This window comes from Mixophyes fleayi, chromosome 7 (assembly GCF_038048845.1).
Source record: "Mixophyes fleayi isolate aMixFle1 chromosome 7, aMixFle1.hap1, whole genome shotgun sequence".
NCBI lineage: Eukaryota > Metazoa > Chordata > Amphibia > Anura > Limnodynastidae > Mixophyes > Mixophyes fleayi.
The window spans coordinates 7,974,221-7,989,539 of NC_134408.1; the positions used below are offsets into that span (position 1 = coordinate 7,974,221).

General features: G+C 39.7%; 1 protein-coding gene across 4 annotated transcripts in view; it reads left to right on the forward strand.

The window, feature by feature from the left end:
- LOC142097223 (uncharacterized) overlaps nucleotides 1-11,642 on the forward strand; it is a 73,322-nt gene extending 61,680 nt beyond the window's left edge. For all 4 annotated transcript variants that reach the window (XM_075178885.1, XM_075178886.1, XM_075178884.1 and 1 more), the window contains exons 13-18: nucleotides 411-643; nucleotides 772-1,064; nucleotides 1,910-2,035; nucleotides 3,459-3,606; nucleotides 8,754-8,804; nucleotides 11,217-11,642. In XM_075178885.1, coding sequence (XP_075034986.1) covers nucleotides 411-643; nucleotides 772-1,064; nucleotides 1,910-2,035; nucleotides 3,459-3,606; nucleotides 8,754-8,804; nucleotides 11,217-11,566 — 1,201 coding nt within the window. In that variant the 3' untranslated portion in view covers nucleotides 11,567-11,642. The remainder of the gene's footprint in view (nucleotides 1-410; nucleotides 644-771; nucleotides 1,065-1,909; nucleotides 2,036-3,458; nucleotides 3,607-8,753; nucleotides 8,805-11,216) is intronic.
- Nucleotides 11,643-15,319: the final 3,677 nt, after the last annotated feature.

Below are 15,319 nucleotides of genomic sequence, written 5' to 3' on the forward strand. Positions count from 1 at the left end.
ATAGGGTAGTTGAGGTTAGGATAACCATCCAATAGTTACCCTGCCTGGGTGCTATCCGGACAGCATTATGGAGCGCACCGTTTGTTAGTAGCTGCCGAAATACTGAGAGCCGCTCGAGACCACAGAATCAGACTGTAAGTGCTCAATATTTACTTACTCCAGATTATCCAAGTCAGTGTACACTAGGTTTAAGTACTTGACCAATTGTTTTGCACATATAAAAGGGTTTAATGTAGTTAATGAACCATGGGATAGCACAAAATAAACAACCCTTATGGCAAATGTTAAACTCCTCTATGCAAAGTGTAGAAATATCATGTACAAATGCAGATATTATACATCTTGCCCTGTATTGCGCTGACATTGGATGGTTCTTGGCTGATTATTCTGAATCTTTTTTTATTTTTCAGATTAGAGCTGAACTCTCCCGGTCTTTTCTGCTGCTCAGAAACTGGAATTAAATTTCAGGTGTCGTGTCAGGTGACCATTGAGTATGAACTGGATTCCTGGGGTAATTATGTTACACTAATCCAGAACCAGACCAAAGGATATGAGATTATAGGTCCCCTGTTCAACATAAAGAGCAACATAGAACCTGGTGCTGTGTCGGCAGTGTACCTACCTCATTGTTTGTGTTTGAAAGGTAAGTGTTATGCTTTCTACATCTGTATAACCAGGAATTAAACACTTTCCCGTTTCCACCTGGCATTGAGCTTAGAAAAGATTGTCCAAAATATGCTATTGTTGGTTTTATTGTGTTTAATAACCTAGGTTTTGAAAGAGATCAATCCTGGATCAAATGTTTTCACATGAAAGACGAGAACACGGTCTTGGAAACACCAACTAGAATTGAGCCTTACTATGTTGTGCTGGAACATCCCACCTTTTCCTGTGTCGGAGTTCTGATGTATCACTGGAACTTGTTACAGGATGACATAATAAAGCATATACCATTTCATGGAAAGGTTCTACTATACTGTAAAATAATTTGGATGAATAATCCAGAATACAAGGAATATAGAATCCATCTCTATCTAACGCCCAGTTACATCTCAATGGAGAAGGTAAGTCAGTGATACACATCAATTACTATAAAGTGTGATATGTCATATTATCTATTGATTTAATGATTGTGTCTTTATGTACCTAAACTACAAGTTATGCATATTTCCCATAGTATCTAGTTCAGTCTATAATAAATATTGTAAAAATATATATTTACAGCTGTGAACCCATGCACAATGTCATGGTAGACCTTGAAAAGGTGATGTTAAAACTGTGTCAATAAAGAAAATCATCTTTGGACACCGGTGCTCATAACACTGCCATCATTGATTGACTAGAGGTCTGATCTCGAGCATCTTCACTTTTTCCGTAACACTTAAGGCCAAAAATAACTTCCAATCAAGATGTCTATACTAATCAGGACAGCCGTAGAGTCTATTTGGATGATGGCCACATCTGACGGTGTACAGTCATCATCCAACCACGCTGTACCTGAAGGATCCATTCTTTGGCCAAAGCGTTGAACGTACAGATACTTTAGATTTGGCCATATCAGACATGTATTCACTGTCCTGGTGTTGAGGTCTAGTGGCGGCATCTGCTGCTGTGTATGAACACCTTAACTTTGATTAGCTAGCACTGATATAGCCCTTTTGTGCAGTAGATCGCCTGGAGTTCAGATTACTTTGCACTGTATCCCTACTAATAATTTACAAAGGACTCCTTGTAACAGTGTTAAAACATGTGTTTTACATTATTTTTGTGAAAATCCTTCTATTACATATACATTATTTCTGCATACGAGGCCCCCATAATATAAATTATCATAGCCTTTGATATTTGTATTGTGTAACCATTGTGTGGCATTATTTACTATAGTTTTATTTGGTTTATTGTATCTCAGGCTGTTAACAAGCATGAGACACTATATGGATATCAGAGAATGAATAAACCTCCTCAGACAGACTGTGTGTACACCAAGAAAAAATACATTGTGAGAGGACCACAGAGTGCCTGTGTCGTGCCCAAGGTAATATAATATTTAAAGGGGTGATCAATGTCTAGCCCACTTTAATTTACTGGCTTGTAGACACCCTGCTGCAACTCTTATTAAATATCTATCTGACTTCGGTGTATATATGGACTAACAGCCTCATTAGTCCATATTTGTCCATGATGGCTTTTTAATGACATACTGAAGTATTGCATTATGTATGGAAATATGTGATTATGATTTAAGTTTAAACAATATTACCATAAATGTTATTCATCTGAATCATATTGACATTAATTATTATATTACACAGTGATATGTGTTTTTCATCCAAAACTTGCTATATTTATATTCAGCATCTAAGGAATTTTAATTATGTGTTATGCTAAATTAATTATATTATTATGACACTCATTTTCTTATACTCCAACAACTCGCATAGTTTTTATATATATATTTTTTTAAATAGCTGGGGATCAGCAAACATCACCATATAAATTAAAGACTACTTTATGTACTGCTTATGATTCTCCACCTCATGTGCCTAAGAGCCCGCGGCCGGGTTGAGATTGCTCACCCCGTCTCTGTAATTGGCAGATGGGATGATCAATTCCTAAGGTGTACATATTTACCTCCACATAACACTATATACACTGTGCTAGAGGGCATTGCCAGCAAGATACTTCATCTATAGGTATTCAATTCTAATTCCAGTATTCTGAAGAATTGCACACAGAGCAATTATATGGCACACAACTTTTTGGGGCATAGACAAGGGCTTATCTAGAGCAATCAAGACAATAAAATCAACCTTTGAGCAAGCCAAATGACCCATCTGGTGAAGACATGTGCCAAATTGTATGCAGTTTTTTCCTTTGTGGCTGCATATAACAGAGGAACAAGGAGCCACTGTTGCAGAGAGAGTAATCGCTGTCTCCTGCTATAAACACCAACACATTTTTAGGCAAATCACCAATGCGTGTTTAAATCCTACGCTAGCTCTGAATATCTACAGTCTCCCTAATGTGCATCTTTTAAGCATCATATAAAGTGAAATAGTAAAATAATACATATGACATAAACAATTATGTTACACACTAATATGTCGCGTTATTACATTATACACATACCTAACTGACATTTATGTTCATCTCTTTCCCATATCCCTGATTCCTTCATTATGAAGGAGTTACAGGTACTCCCAGGAAATAGATGATTGGTTCTTTTTCAATTGGCCCTAGACATAGTGGCCTCAATATAGTGGAATAAGGTGCTGATTGCATCAAAATAAGAAAAATTCTTCTGTATTGTAATGTACAGGTAATAATATCTTAAATACTGCGCTGACCGTAGTTTTTAGCATAACCTTTATCATAGATGTACAATGCACATTCTGCATTAAATGAAAAATAAATACCTTCACTTATGCACTAAACTATTATTTTTCTTTGTCTCTCAGATGCTTCTGTTCCATTGCAGCTACCCATCAGAGCCATATCCGTTCACAGAGATCATTACTGATGGAAATGATATAAACACAAACATTGATTTATATGTTCTTCCGGAAGAAAATGATATTTCAGTTTGGGAAGCTAAGTTGACAAAAGGTAGAGTTTGCCAGGGAGGTAGATTACATTTTTACAACATGCAAAATGTCCAGTTACGTGCAATAATCATCATCATTATTTCCAACAGCAGTCTTTGCAGGTGTAAATCCTGGAACCTCAGTGTTTGGAGAGTGCTATCATGTCTTTAATTGTGTGGTGCTGGATCTTCTGACCTTGGCCTCCTGGTGCAGTTCCTCCACAGTGTCTTGACTGTAGCTCTCAGGGTAGTATGGTGATTGTCTCTTACCAGGGGATGACTTGAGAAATCCTCACCCAACTCTGTCAGCACACTCCCATAGCACCACATGGCACATGTATGAAGTGAACGGGATGTTGGGAATGGTTGGTCCCGCGACACAATGGCACACATATATTAATAATTATAGGAACCATACAATAGATTTTTATTGTTTCCTCCAAGAATAGATCATATTATTTCTAGTAAGTAACGGCTCTTACTCATTGTTTTTGAAGACAGGAAACACAGTGACAGTAGACAGGCTAATGGTCCTCTATTCTATCTAATAAACAATCTCCACAAGGTGGTCAGAGACAAGTACAATGCAGATACAATACAAAGTGTAAATAGAGTATAACATAGTGACATTCTGTTCTATATAGGTTCATGTAAGGAAACCTTCGTTAGCTTGGACGGCGGTTACCCTCCATGGGATTCAACTCACTCGGACAGACCAGAATATATCCAAAATAAGGATCTATTACAACAGCACAACACCATGAATATCATATTTTTGTCAGAAGTAGTCATTCCCAGCATCTGCAATACAGTTTAGTACAATATTACAGTATGTCTTTTTTTTACCTGTGTCCACTGATATGTTCGGTGTATGACACTTTTGACATTCTGTATCTGATAGATTTATAGCATGAAGTAAATGGACCATAAGAAGTTGTATACATCTACTGGTGCAATGAGAATGATGCATTTTACTCCAGATGCATCTGGTCAGTGTTATCTTGTATATCGAAATAGATATATGACTGTGAAATATACATTTTAATGTGTGATAAAAATAACTCTAAAGCTTTCTTTTAAATCACTCCAAATAAAAAACACAATCATTAGCGTTAGACAGAAGTCCATTTGTGACTGTCGTAGAAATTATGGACTGTTGTCTATGTAAGTGAGAGTCTGCAAGGAACACTGTTAAGATGACCAGGATACTATATATTTCAGAAACACTCCTGAATGCTATTCAGTCCTATTTCAGATGGCCACCTGCAAATTCCCAGTCTTATGTGAGGGTGTTTCTATACAGTATGCATGTTTTGCTGTAAACAAAAACTAAACACAGAACGGTTGGAAGTACATAGCAATTACCCTCACACAACAGTGACATTACTGTGTGGATTAGACTGTTGGTTTTGTTTTGGTGTAAGCATACAATGAATATGTGTACAATATTGCTAAAGTGATTATATTCTCAGCTAGTCACAGCAGAGGAAGCCATTTGTGCGAAGAACCAATATTCATGAGTGCAGCTTATCCATTCACTAGGAGCCAGTGACATCAGTGATGTACTGTACAAGCACACCATTGCTGTATACACTGTGTGTAGGTAACGTGTCCACTGTACATACTGAATACATGTTGTGCTCTTCTCATGTTGCAGACCTACTGTATCATTTAGATAGAAACACTTCTAGTGCAGCACAGTTTAAAAATATTGTTTTATTTCAAAAGTAGGTTAAAAACATATACCCAATAAAAATAATATAAACAGCATATCTGTAAATATAGTGGTGATGTGAAGGTGTTATTTACACCTTGTAGTCCAACTAACAAGGAACAACAAGGAATTGCAGGACAGAGGCAGTAGGACTAAAACCCCAATTTAGTAAAATGTTGTGATCTGGTGGGGCCACCTTTATATGTATTTTGCTCAGGAGACTGCATCAGGGGGTGTAATACTGTTAGGAAGGCTTATTATTTGTGTTCCAGCATGTCAATCCCTTATGATGTTTATGGGTGAGTTCCAGTAGCAGGAGACAATTCAACAGTTCATAAAATAATAGTGGATGTTTTACTGGAATAATATCACAGAACAGTTGAATCCACTGTGCAAACACAAAGGTCAACACAAAAAGTATTTGTACCTTTGGGGTACTACAATGTCCACAGTGGAAGGGGTAAGGCAAGTAATGTCACAGAAACCCCAGAGGTGTAAGGTAGAGTAGTCGTTATCTGGTGCCAAGGGATAAATAGCAAAAAAGTTTTACTGTCCATAGTCAGGGGCACACACAGTAAATCAGTCCACAAACATATAATCCAGAAACACAGGTTCAAAGAATACAGGTTCAATAGCTGGCAGATTGCTGGCTCCAGCAAGCTGTTTATATAGGCCTGTGGTAACTAACCTCAGGTGTTAACATTTGATCACCAGAAGGAGATCATTAGTCAGTCTCTTTTTCAGTCTACCTAGATGTAATACACAAACTGCAACAGGTTGTTAATGAGCTGTGAGTCTCTGAACTAAAACCTCACTGTGCTATCTTGGAGGATGGAATTAACAGAGCCTGAAACAGCACTTTGTGCAAAGATAAAATAGAGAAAATATTGTAAAATTAAAGTTGTATGTGAACAGTGTCACAAGCACTTATTCATAGTAATACACACATGTGCGGTATGATGAGAACCCCCATGTTACATTTATGTGTATTTGGTGCTCTATGACATCTATTGTGCACGCAGTGAGGCCAGGACACTAAGGGCTAGATTTACTAAGCTGCGGGTTTGAAAAAGTGGGGATGTTGCCTATAGCAACCAATCAGATTCTAGCTTTCATTTATTTAGTACTTTCTACAAAATGGCAGCTAGAATCTGATTGGTTGCTATAGGCAACATCCCCACTTTTTCAAACCCGCAGCTTAGTAAATCTAGCCCTTGGACTTTTAGGAGAAAATGTAGCAAGTTGTGGTTTGCATAAAATCTATGGTTTTTAGCAATTTATTTTAAAGTTTTGAACACTGCAGAGGTATGAAAGGATGAACTGCTAGAGAAATGCTGGAAAATCACTGTTTTCAAAAGTGGCACCGTGCAAATCTCCTTCCTCACTTTTAGTCATGACAAGCATGCAAAGTGTGAGATGTATTAAGCAGTCGTTTTGCAAACTGCTGGGAAACACCAGCATTTGAAGCTATCTTGCTATTCATTAATTTATGTATTATGGGGCAAGCATTATTTAGTGCAGTGCCCCTAGTGTCTGTAGTGTCCAGCTCCTGTACAGTGCCCCTAGTTTACCTAGTGTCCAGCTCCTGTAGAGTGTCCCTAGTGTACCTATTGTCCAGCTCCTGTACAGTGCCTCTAGTGTACCTAGTGTCCAGCTCCTGTACAGGTCCCCTAGTGTACGTAATGTCCAGCTCCTGTACAGTGCCCCTAGTGTCCAGCTCCTGTACAGTGCCCCTAGTGTACCTAGTGTCCAGCTCCTGTACAGTGCCCCTAGTGTACTTAGTGTCCAGCTCCTGTACAGTGCCCCTAGTGTACCTAGTGTCCAGCTCCTGTACAGGTCCCCTAGTGTACGTAGTGTCCAGCTCCTGTACAGTGCCCCTAGTGTACCTAGTGTCCAGTTCCTGTACAGTGCCCCTAGTGTACCTAGTGTCCAGCTCCTGTACAGTGCCTCTAGTGTACCTAGTGTCCAGCTCCTGTACAGTGCCTCTAGTGTACGTAGTGTCCAGTTCCTGTACAGTGCCCCTAGTGTACCTAGTGTCCAGCTCCTGTACAGGTCCCCTAGTGTACCTAGTGTCCAGTTCCTGTACAGTGCCCCTAGTGTACCTAGTGTCCAGCTCCTGTACAGGTCCCCTAGTGTACCTAGTGTCCAGCTCCTGTACAGTGCCCCTAGTGTACCTAGTGTCCAGCTACTGTACAGTGCCCCTAGTGTACCTAGTGTCCAGCTTCTGTACAGTGTCCCTAGTGTACTTAGTGTCCAGCTCCTGTATAGTGCCTCTAGTGTCCAGCTCCTGTACAGGTCCCCTAGTGTACGTAGTGTCCAGCTCCTGTACAGTGTCCCTAGTGTACTTAGTGTCCAGCTCCTGTACAGTGCCTCTAGTGTACCTAGTGTCCAGCTCCTGTACAGTGCCCCTAGTGTACATAGTGTCCCTAGTGTCCACCTCTCGTACATACTCAGAAGGTCCAGAATCGGACAAGATTTGAACTGAATTGTTAGCAATGCACTTGCACAAAATAATTCTATTTACAAAAGTGCTGCACATGCCTGTATCGCTATAGTGAGAAACATAGTTATTAATCAATAGGGGAAATAAGTTTGTTCTAAGAGTAAAAATGTGTAAAAAGACAGTGAATAAAGTTACATACAAGCTTATATTTTACAGTTATATAGCTTGTAAAGCTAAGAAAAGACACATGTTCACCAAGACATGACTGAACAGAATCCCGAGATAGGTAGTTGCACCATTTAGACATTCTAATTTTGCTGATCCCTAGGAAAGCAAATAAAATGTGCAATGTGACTGTTGCCAATTTAGCCTCACAGGGCGAAAAATATTTCTTGACCTCAAAAATGGCCAAATACGATATTTGTCCTTAAACAATAATCCCCATGACGTCCTTTAGTAAGCTTAGCTAAAGATACCAATTATTGTAGGAAAGGCATCAAACCCATTTCCTGGTGGGACAGCTGCTGAATATCCAAAACTAACAATTGTTATCCTTTCCAATAAATTAACATTGATTTATGTGACATCTATGTGAGGTTTATTATTGTAAGTAATATTTTAACATAGATTTAAAGAAAAAAAATGTAGCAAAAGAAATCACCACCTTGTAAGTTACCTAAATGATAAAAAAAAAAACTAAATCTATAACTTGTTTTCCTGCTTCTTAATATTTACCTGTCCTTGTATTAAACAATAACTGCACTTTTCAGGAAAATTAAAAAACTCGTACAGCTCAAACTCTGCTTGGTTTTAATGCTACTTTTTCAGACATATCCGTTACTTTACTTCACATGATACTTACAATGTTTGACAGTTTTTTTTTGTCTTTTTTGCCCCTGCTCTTTATTTATGATAAAATCCTGAAAATACTATAGAACAAGGAAATATCAGAGAAGGGAAAGGTTTAATGTTTACCCTGATATGTTTTCTCATTCTCAAACATTTCTTTCTAGGAGACATAAATCACTTAGCATCACCAACTCCAGGACCTACAAATAAGGAAGGTATGTTATGTTATGTTAGTAAGAATATGCTCTTTTATGGCCTTATTTAGAGTTAGATACAAGTGTATTATGCTGTGTATACAGTATATACTTCTCTGATAATAGATGTAGCACTGTACACGCACTCAGCTTGTGCTCACATATAGAATTCCATGTATCTGACACTAGAACTGGAGAGGATGAGTCACTACTACATAACCTGGATGCAAGTCTGCAGTTAATGATGATGACTGACACATCTTTCCTTTAGACACATCTATAATTCTATATTTAAGGTTACACCTATTTTAAGATGCACAAAATACAGACATGGAAACCCGAGCATGAAGATGGATCCTTGCTCGCATGCAAGTGGACATCTTTGGTGCCCAATTGTAAATCAGCTTCTGTGTTAACATGTATTTTCTATAACATGTCACATTCACTGTACAATAGTTTTCCACAAACAAAGGTTAATCATTGCTTAAAGAAAACTATGTCCAAAGTTATAGATTTCCATGTAAGATGCATGAAGGTAAAGGCCTGTCATGTCACTAATCATCCCATAGGAAATACACCTGCAGGGGTTAGGTGAATTGGCCAGAAGAGAACTTCCTGTAGCCCATATTGTGACAGATGTTGTTGGTGAATACTGATGTAACGTCCATACAATCAGGGATCATGGGTAGAAGGAAGCTTGGCCAAAGATCACAGACACAGCAGCATAGTCAGAGCAGAAATTCTGGCTTAATAACAGGATATACAATAGGGAGAATCAAGCAAGAATACAAGTAGTCTAGATTTCACTAGGCTCAACAAGATCATAATTATGGATGAGAAACCCAGTGTTTTGGGTTTGTTTCCAAATCCATCCTAGTATGGAATTTACATGCATTCACACCAACGGACAATCTACTTAGAGACAATTTTCTATTATTTGAACAATTTCCTGTTTGTTCCAAAACAATTTATAGAATTCTATGTTGTTGCTGGCAACAATCACCTAGTGTAGTATAGTTACACAGTATATACATTTGTGACTTTGTTTTTATTTATTTATAATATTTTCCTATTGTGAAGATAGGGGTTCTTCAGATCACTCAGTACCTACACAGAAATACTCCAAAGATATTTTATTTTGGAACAACCCAGTACAGCATAAACAATAGCAGGGTAACAAGTCCAGCAAGGTGTTAATGTCCAATAATATATAAAAGTCCCAACAGTTCTGCATGGTATACGCCAAGGGTTAGATTACCCAGATCAGAGTATTACCTGTAGCCTCTGTTTTTCCCCAATATGAACACATCCTGTCCGTAGAACAAGCTATTTTAAACCCCATCCCGGGACACAGTGGGTACTGACAACCCCCATATGGCAAAGAGCAAAGTTCAGGATAATGGGCCTAATTCATTAAGGAAAGTTAAGTAAAAACATTGAGTAAGTAGTCTCCTGGACCAAACCATGTTACAATGCAAGGGGTGCAAACTAGTTTAATATTTTGCACATAAGTTAAAAAAATTTCATATAGCACACAAATACTTGATAGCTTATTTGTACAATGAAATTTAAAGTTGATATTTGTATGCTACATGAAAAACAGACAGTATTTAACTTATGTGCAAAATAGAAAACTAATTTGCACCCTTGCATTGTAACATGGTTTGGTCCAGGTCTTTAATGAATCAGGCCCAATTACATTGGCATGGTAATATGTGTAATCCACATCACATTAACTCCTTCCATGCTTTTTAGTCAGTTTTTACCTGACATACCACCTGAGTATTTCTGACTTTTGCCATCTTGTTACCAACCTGGCTTCCTTTATGCAATAGAACAGGCCAGTCTTACCAATACAACCATCCCACATTAGGCACAGTGAAAACTATTGGCGGTCATCAAAAGTATCGGCTTTCTTTTATGTCTATCTTTTTATAATCATCTATCCTTATAACCAGAAATATCCTACTATTTGGTATTTATTTAAACAATGAACATTACTATGTTTGAGTTCAAAGTCCAAATTCACCATTTGTTATTGTAGCCATTAAAACTTGTACAAGCTCCACCATGTTTACACCTGTTCACCTTGCTCAAATTTAACTCAAAAGTTTTAGTCTATTCTTTTTGCAAAATGTTGAATTTTAACACTGGTTCATTGAGAAACACTATAAAACAATTTTGAGTAACTCTGCACTCCACAACTCATAGTCTTTAGCCAAATTACTACTAATATGGACTGAAGGTTCAGATATTACTCTTCAATATCAGAAGTGACATTACTGGTTGTGTCCTTGTGTATGAGTCCACCAATCTGTATATAAGGTGGAAACTGTAAGTCTGCCACTCCTGATTTAGCCCCATGTAAGCTACCAAAAAAGTTTATTGAATTTTCCAACTGTTTTTGTTACTCATTTAAATTTAAATTTCTAGTTACGGATGTTTCTTCTGCGGTTACTGAACCTGTGAATCACTTTGTGGATATTCATCGGCCACATCTGATACGTATGATCTCTATGGTGGATCCAGTTCTAGATGATCTCCTAGACCAAGGACTGTTGACAGATGAACAAAATGACACTGTGCTCAGCAAACCAACCTCTCAGGAGAAGATGAGAGAGCTCTACTGTCATATCAGGTCCTGGGGTAACAATGACAAGGACAAATTTTACCAGGCTCTGAGCTGTCATAACTACCCTGTTATCAAGAGGCTTGAAACTGGTGTCAAAGCCATTACAGTCTCCGACACATCTACCAGCGCATTTAGGTGTCAACTTTTCTAAATATGTACCTGAAGGAACAATGTGGAAAACTGTTCATATGTTAATGCTGTTCTGTATATATGTTAATAATAATAATAATAAAAAAAGATTAAAACTAAATAACTGTAAAAATCAATTAGTAGTTGATGAGAAAAGCACTAATATAATATACTTAGTTGATGTCTGCTCTATATTACAAAAAATGTACATTTTGTGTTTGCACAGTAAAGTACCTCACTGATGTCACTGGTTCCTGGTAAATTAATATTGGTTAATCACACAAAATAACTACAGTGGCTCTGCAGTGACTAACTGAGAATATAGCCAACTTATCCATATCATATACTATACACATACTTACACATAAAAATAACAGTCTATTCTGTTCATTAATGCAACTGTTGTATGAGATTAATTGCTATGTGCTTCAAGGGTAAATGTATCAAATTCCGATTTTGAAACTCCCAAGATTTTCTTGAGCAAGTTGAAAATCGCCAATGTATTAACTTGAGATTTACTGTAAAACCACCGGAGATGAGTTTTTTAAAAAATAGCTGGTTTCAAATTTGCAACAAATTGCGTTCCCGACAGTCTGGGCATGTTGCTGCTTGCAGAACTACAAGCACCAGCATACTCGGAGAACCACAAGTGCCAACATGGCCTGACACCCATACCTTGCTGTGACCTGTAGTTCCACACACAAAAAATTTTAAATAAGCCACAAAACTTGTAAAAGTCACAAAATTTTAATAAAAAGAATAAAACCCCAATAAATTACACATATTTTTATTAAAAATAATAAAACCCCATATACTCACCAATCTGATGTTTTCTTTTTTTGTCAGCAGCTTTAAATCCAAAATGGCTTGAATCCCATGTTCATAGCTATTTGTAATTTCAAAGAGTCCATGTAAATGTCCCAAATATTTGCAATTCCAAACATCCATGCTTGAAAAAATCTTCTGATCTTCGGGTCACATAGACCCCCATTTTGTAATTCCAACTTTATAGCAGTCTTCAGCTCTTCAGGTCAGAAGAACCCCCAATTTATAATTCCAGCCGGAACATGCTTGACAACGCTTACTTTGCTGATATCTAATACAAGCAACCCGTCGCGAAAGAAAGAAATAGAGCCGCAAGCTCTATTTATAGACTACAGGGAATTCCCACGCTGGGAAACTCCTTAGTCTATAAATAGAACTTGCTATTTCATCAACACGGGAGACTTGGCTAAACACGGGCGAGTTTGCTAAACATGGGCATGTTTGAAATCGCAGCAAATCGCGAGAGATAAACAGCTATTTGGGAAATCCTACTAAAAATCGCTACTTAATACATATAGTGACTTGGGTACTCAAATCACCAGTTATCTCCCATGATTTGCAGCCATTTTAAAATGCTGAAAAAACGGACCTTGATACATTTAGCCCCCCCAATCTTTCAGGCTTTTATTTAACAACAACAACATGCAAACTGTAGGAACACCAAACGATAGGACTAAGTAGTTGAGGCCATCTCAAGTACTGCAGATCTCAACTTGCGGTGAAGAGGGTTACTGGGATGCAAACAGTCATGATGATTGTACGAGTTACAGTACCAAAAATTTCTAACTTTCATAAAGTAAATGCATAGTGTACCTAATTTCCAGGGACAATCACTGATGGACTGTATCCAACTCCAATATTTTTATATTTGTAGCTAAATAGGAAAAACCTTAGTATTGCTTTGTATTTATATGTATAATACATAGTTGTAGTACTGTATAAGTTTATTTACACACATACAGTACATAAGACCGGATACTTTCAGATACATTATTTATTACACTGTGCATGCTGGCCTATGGCTGTGCCCGATGCAAAAAAGTGCCATGCATGGTGCTTAATATTGCACCAGTATAAGTATTTTTTATTTTTTTTTATTAATTTTTATTTATAGGGCGCCTCTAGGCATCCGTAGCGCCGTACAGGGACAAACAAAGTTACAATACAAGGTGAGACAGCACAGTACAGTAAACAATAAGCACAGTAACTCGGTGAGCTCAAAGCACAGCTAGAGGGGAGAGGGTAAGGTCCTGCATACGGCTGAGCCCGAGAGGGAGGTCCCGGATGACAGGGAAACCCCCAGAGGGGAGAGGAAGGAGCGAGAGGGGACGGGGGGGAAGAGGGTCCTCGAGGAGGAGGGCTAGGTAGCTGGAGAGCCGAGTTAGGAGTGGTGAGGACAGGAGGAGAGATGACCCTGCTCAGAGGAGCGTACAATCTAAGGGGTGGGGTAGACAGAGAGACACAGGGGAGAGAGGGAGAGATAAGGATAAGGGAAGGGGAATGAAGGGGAAGAGGTAGAAGAAAAAGTAGGAAATTAAGTGGGAGACTGGAAGGCTTTAAGAAAAAGGTGGGTTTTTAGAACCCGTTTGAAACTGGACAGATTAGGGGAAGTTCTGATAGAGGGAGGGAGCTTGTTCCAGTGGAGGGGGGCAGCGCGGGCGAAGTCTTGGATACGCGCATGGGAGGAGGTGATCAGGGGGGAACAGAGGCGACGGTCATTGGCAGATCGGAGAGGGCGGGATGGACCATGAATAGAGAGGAGGGTGGAGATGTAGGGTGCAGTGGAGTTGGCGAGGGCCTTGTATGTAAGAGTGAGGAGCTTGAAGAGGATTCTGTAGGGGAAGGGGAGCCAATGAAGGGATAGGTAGAGGGGGGAGACAGATGAGGAGCGGCGAGAAAGGAAGATAAGCCTAGCGGCCGCGTTGAGGACAGATCGAAGGGGAGCGAGATGAGAGTAGGGGAGGCTAGTAAGGAGGACGTTGCAGTAGTCCAAGTGGGAAATGATCAGAGAGTGAATAAGACATTTGGTGGCATCTTGGGAGAGGAAGGGCCGGATGCGAGCGATGTTACGCAGCTGGAAGCAGCAGGATTTAGCGAGAGAGAGAATGTGGGGGCCAAAGGAGAGAGAGGAGTCAAGGATGACACCGAGGCAGCGAAGTTGGGGGACAGGGGAGATAGAGGTGTTGTCGACAGTGATAGAGAGATCAGAAGGGGGCGAGGTGTGAGAGGGAGGAAAGACTATGAGTTCAGTTTTGGCAAGGTTAAGTTTGAGGAATCGAGAGGACATCCAGGATGAGATGGCAGAGAGGCAGGCGGACACCCTAGAGAGGAGGGAGGCAGAGAGATCAGGAGAGGAGAGGTAAAGTTGAGTGTCGTCAGCGTAGAGGTGGTAGTTGAGGCCGTAGGAGCTAAAGAGTTTACCCAGGGAAGAGGTGTAGAGAGAGAAGAGTAAGGGTCCCAGGACAGAGCCCTGGGGGACTCCGACTGGAAGGGTGGACGGGGGTAGAGAGATCCAGAGGTGGTCACAGAGAAGGATTGGTCAGCAAGGTAAGAGGTGAACCAGGACAAGACTGGGCCGGAGAGGCCAAAGGACTGGAGGGTGTGGAGGAGGAGGGGGTGGTCGACGGTGTCAAAGGCTGCAGAGAGATCGAGGAGGATGAGAAGGGAGAAGTGGCCCCTGGCTTTAGCAGAGAGGAGATCGTTGGTGACTTTAGCTAGGGCCGTTTCAGTGGAGTGAAGGGGGCGGAAGCCAGACTGGAGAGGATCAAGGAGGGAGTGTTCGGAAAGGAAGGAGGAGAGACGGCTGCAGACGAGCCTCTCGAGAATTTTGGAGGCAAAGGGGAGAAGTGATATGGGGCGATAGTTAGAGGGAGAAGTAGGGTCAAGATTAGGTTTCTTGAGGATGGGGGATACGAGAGCATGTTTGAAGGAGGAGGGGAAGATGCCGGTG